The 5,455-nt window shown below is 43.8% G+C and overlaps 1 protein-coding gene across 6 annotated transcripts in view; it reads right to left on the reverse strand.

Moving 5' to 3' along the window:
• C2cd2 (C2 calcium dependent domain containing 2) overlaps positions 1–5,455 on the reverse strand; it is a 65,498-nt gene that overhangs the window by 3,013 nt on the left and 57,030 nt on the right. The window contains exon 14 of one of the 6 annotated variants that reach the window (XM_031364573.1): positions 4,058–4,092. The exons of the other annotated variants lie outside the window; for them this stretch is intronic. Coding sequence (XP_031220433.1) covers positions 4,058–4,092 — 35 coding nt within the window. The remainder of the gene's footprint in view (positions 1–4,057; positions 4,093–5,455) is intronic. 6 annotated transcript variants of the gene reach the window in all.

Genomic DNA, 5,455 nt, shown 5'->3' on the forward strand with positions numbered 1-5,455 from the left:
AAAAAAAAAAGCCCTAGGTTTGGGATGATTCAAGTCCTTGGCATAGATGGCAAGAATGGGATATGGGATAGAAAACAAAGAGTGGTAGCACTTGGGGCAAAAATGGTCCCTGCCGGTCAGGTACATGCTCAGCATCACTTTTTCACCAGTCAGTTTAGCATCCTATCACCCCAGGCCCAGCAAGGACCAGTAAGTGTGAGGCAAGCCTGTGAACGTCACTACTGTTTGCCTCAAGAACTTATGTTCAAAAGAAGAGAAACCTGGCCACACAGCCAGGAAGATTTGTCCTGAATTTGAAAGTTTGTTTGGCATGTGAGCCACATTCATTAGCCATGACAACACATACACATGGCTTCCTGTGCTGCACATGGAGAGGGTGAAGAACACGGATGTGTTTCTGCACCTAAAACACATACCAACATGTTAGCCTCTTAGAGTAGGCAGGGGGCCTGGTCAGGGTCCCCTAGCATCCATACTCACAATGGAAAAAGTTGGTCACTTTTAAAAGCCACTTTGGGCTGATGATGGTGGTGCACATCTTTAATCCCAGTATCTTCGAGGCAGACGTAGGTAGATCTCTGAGTTTGAGGCTAGCCTAGTCCATAGAGCAAGTTCCAGGACAGCCAAGACTATCTCAAAAAAACAAAACAACTCCCCCCCCAAAACAAGCAAACAAAAAGCCACCTTGACAGAAGCAGAGAAACTGGACTACCCCAGAGGGACCAAATTAAGTTAATCTGCACAACTTTGCCTAAAAATGTTTAAAAACCTCTATCTTAACAAACAAATTGCTTGTCCTGAAGCACAGTTGGGACAGAGTTCCGCACTTTTCCAGGAGCAATTGCTAGGGTCTGGGGAATGCTGGGAAGAGAATGAAAAGGAAGTACAGTTGTGCAAATGGATTTGCTCCCAGCCACAAGCCCATTGTTGCCGCATTCCTAGTGTGAGTTCCATCCCTGAGCAAGAGGCCATCAGCCAGCATCTTATCAAAAATGTTACGGCTTGGGTTCACATTAGGCCATCTGATGAATCAGAATCTGGGGACATCTCGAAGAAGGAGCATTTCATGTGGCTGCCCGATGGGCATTGCCCTGCCTCAAGTAATCAATATCCAGGCCAGGTGCTGTCTTGGCTCTCTTGTCAGCTGTCTTAAGTTGTGTCATCTTACTATCTCTGGGGCATATGACCACAGGCAGTGAATGACACAAAGCAGAGTGATCTGTCCGAAGGGCATGTGATGGTGTCAGGTGTCAACATGACAGGATCTAGACTGGCCTGGGAGACAGGGTTTTGGCATGCCTATGGGTGATTACCTCAATTGCATTAACTGAGGTGGGAAGGTCTGTCCACTCTGGGTGACAATACTTCCTGGCTGAGATCCTGGACTATATAGAACTGTATGGAATTAGAGACTATATGGAACTATAGACTATATAGAGCCATAGACTGTATGGAGCTATATAGATTGTATGGAACTGAGCACCAGCATTCATCTCTCTTTGATGCCTGACAGCAGACGCCATGTGACCAGCTGCTACAACTTCCTGTTGTTTTTTTACTTCCCCACCATGATGTACTGTATCCTTGACCTGTAGCCAAAATAAACCCTTTCTCTCTTAAGTTGATTCTGTCAGAGTATTTTATCATAGCAACAGGAAAAAAGTTAAAACAACACAGGTGCTTCGGTCACGACCATAAGATCAGCTCAGGTTAAAGCAGGAAGTCAGACCATGAAGACGGGCACCGAGTGGCTATATTCAAATATTTTAAAAAGGTAATCTTCACACTTCCTAGTGATAACTACAATTTGCCCAAGAGAAATTGCAGAATGAATGTCTAAAGTAAAATTCCTGCCCTAAAGTGTCAAAGACTTCAACTTGGGTATAAGACTGGTAGACTTGAGAGGCTTAGATTTTATTGTTTCTCAGCTGTTTGGCTAAGATCAACTGCAGAAAGATTTAGAAGAGAAAAAAGAAAGAAAAAGGAAGTCTTTGGATGTGTGTTTGCTGTGTGTCCATGTGTCCAAGGTGGAGACTGCCATTTCAGCAACACCATCTGTTCAGCAGGCTTGCACTGTTCTAAGACCCTACACCATGCTGCGGCCTAGAGCAGGTTGTTGTCTGTCTGTCCTTCCAGCCTCCCTCATGATCTCCTTAGCCTCTCTGCTGGTTTGTTAAGCTACACTTTCCAGAATCAGTCAGAAATGGATGTTATCCTATGAACCTACATGGCAATCTTCCTGTACTGATTTGTTGGACCTTCTTAGAAATCATGGCTTCTGTGAGAAGACATGAGTTTCCAGACTGAAGGGCACGCCTTTGACGTGGGTGCTGAAGCCTGTTTCATTAGGCTTACACTCAGGGTTCCCACCGAGTTGTGGGTGGAGGGCTTGCTGAAAATTGAGGACATCAGAGCTGGATAAGTGACTTCTCAGGTCACACAAGGACATATGTATAAGCCCAGGGTGATTGGCCCCTGAAACCAATGTTCCTATGTATAGCTCTTTGGTGCTGCTAGGGTAAGTCTGGCCTTGAATGTCAATGATATTATCCTTGAGAAGGAGCCACTAGGTGCCTGGAGCAAAGGGTGCCTCATAGTCTCAGGGAAGAGCATACAGACAGAAGGATAGAGCAAGGCATTGGCATGGTTTTTGGTAAGATTCCAGAAGAATTCTCTCTCCAGAAAGGGATACCAGGATGTGGGGAGGATGGGACATTCCAATGAGGAAAATTCACCTTGACATTGGCAGCTAAGCTGCACCTGTGAGGAGTGACTCAAATGATCCCTGCCGTGTGTGTGTGTGTGTGTGTGTGTGTGTGTGTGTGTGTGTGTGTGTGAGAGAGAGAGAGAGAGAGAGAGAGAGAGAGAGAGAGAGAGAGAGAGCTGTCTCTGTCTTGTGGTACTGGGTATCAAACGCACTCTTAAAGGTACCAAGTAAACCCTCTACCACAGAACCAAAGAACTGTACCCCTAGTCACAAACTAAGACATTTACAGTCTGTTTAAACCTCAACACCGCAATTACCACTGGGCAAATAATTCTGGAAGAATCATGGTCAGAGATATACACAGACATCAAGAGAGAGGCACAGCCACAAAGTGGAGAGGGAACTTGGCTCGGAAGACAGTGAGGAGAGTCTTCTAGAGGCTGAGGGTAAGATAGAGAGGGTGGTCACTCGTAGGGATAAGATTTGCGGCTCTCTAGCATAGCAGATAATCCCAGTTCACAGTGAGCCATGTGAACACACAGAAGGAGGGGGCACTCCATGCATAAAGTCTTATAGAGAAGGGAACTCTCCTGACTCACCTTTATGTGAGTGTCCATATGACAAAATATCACACTGGCTTTCACAAGGTATGATGAGCGTGTGAGTCCGTATTTAAGGAGACACCAGCACTAACTGTCCTGCTTTGATTTTCACATACTATGTTCTCAGATTTTCATTTGAAGCTACATGAGATCTTAGGGAAGTGACATTTTTTTTTTTAAATGGAAACAGGCAGTGGGGAAAACTCTCTCCCTGGTTTTAGTTCCCTTTAAAAACACCCCAAGAAGACTGGAACATGAATAGGAGGAATTTGAGAATTATTCTAAATTCTAACACTGCTGTCACATTTCTAAATTTATCCTGTTTATTTCTGTAGAGGGACAGCTATAAATGGCCATGGAAGAATCTTATTAAAATCTGCAAGTAGGAAGACAATGGTCCTAGCAACCTGAAAACAAACGTGTGTCAAATGAAACCTCAGACACAGCATTCACAGCAGGGACAGGAAACCAGTGAAGGGATCCCTGCCTGGCCTCTTATCCCAGTCAGGCTGCCCAGGTGATAACTTGCTTAAGCCATCACAGCAAGGTGGCTTTGTACCATCAGAGGACAGAGGAAGTGTCCCATCTGATGGCTGATGAAGGTGACAATCTACTAGAAGCCAGAAACACAGAAAATCAGCAAAGGGAAGCTCAAGCACTAAGCAAGGAGAAAGACAGGGACAACCTTAACTCTGCGAGGCATGCTCCACATAGTCAGTTACACAGAACTTTAAAAAAAATAACTTACTGTGTAGGTAATTAATTCTGGTTGGCATAGTGATCCTCTTAAGTTAAAGGGAACGAGCACGAAATGCAGAGATGTTGAGAGGCAAAAAGAAAAGCACGCAAGAGCAGAGTCAGAGTGAAAGTCAGAGGCTGGAATCACTGTATCATATACCTGTGTACACACATGTGCATGCACATGTACACACGACTGCAGACTCATAAACACATGTTCACACTTGTACATATGCACACATAAGCACAGATTCATGCACACACATGCTCACATGTGTAAAAATGTACACATATGCACATATAAGCAGAGTCTCATATACATACATTCTCACACCTATATACATGCACATGTACATGCACCACATGCATGTACATATGTGCATATGTGAGCATGGGCTCATGCACATTCATGCTCACACTTTGTACATACATGCTCATGCATATGCATTAGCAAGCACATATGCATATACACATACATGCTCTCACATACACAAATGTATTTCAAGTACACATATACTCATGCACACATGAGCATATACTTATGCATATGCACACACATGCAAACATGCAAGGTTGACATGTAAGATATTTGGCAATGCTTTTTTCCAGTTTTTTATCAAATTTCTCTTAGGGCATTTGTGATGAACACAGGGCTAAGATCTGCCCCAGACCTATGTGCACAGTTCCAATGGGCTTATTGTCACACAACTGCAGCAGTATTTTTTTTTTCCTTTTTAAGTGCTGGGAACAAACCCAGGACCTCATGCATGCTACATAAAGCATTCTACCACTGAGCTACATCCCCCAGTCCTGCTTTTTGAATTTAAAATAACTCTGAATTTTGGGGAAACTATTTTCTGTTTTGGCTGATGTATAATAATATATAAATTCCCAGTCAGCAAAAGTCCTGGAGAATTTCAGTTACACGGGCTTTCTTGAAGCCTCTAACATTCTTCTCACTATACCAGACGGTGAAGATGGTTTGCAAGTCCTGTATGTGTACCTTAATTTAAAACCAAACCCTGGAGGCTGGAGAGATGGCAAAGAGATTGAGAGCACAGCTTAGCCTCTGTTCCCTTCCAGAGGGTCTGGGTTCTTTTTCTAGCACCCACAGGGTAGCCTACCACTACCTATAACTCCAGTTCCAGGGAATAGAAGACTCTCTTCTCACCTCTGCAAGCATGTAAGCAGTACCTAAATATACATGCAGACTAAACACCCATACACATAAAATAAATACAAAACAAATAAAACTAAATCCCACCAAGCCATTCCCTGTAGCACCAGTTCTGAAAAAAAAAAAAACTGGCATAAAATGAAAATGTTTTGACAAGCCAGTTCAAACATATTTAAGATTCTGCCAGCAAACTGCAGGATGAAAACTAAGTATGTCGGGGGGGGGGGGGGG

Source organism: Mastomys coucha, unplaced genomic scaffold, assembly GCF_008632895.1.
Source record: "Mastomys coucha isolate ucsf_1 unplaced genomic scaffold, UCSF_Mcou_1 pScaffold12, whole genome shotgun sequence".
NCBI lineage: Eukaryota > Metazoa > Chordata > Mammalia > Rodentia > Muridae > Mastomys > Mastomys coucha.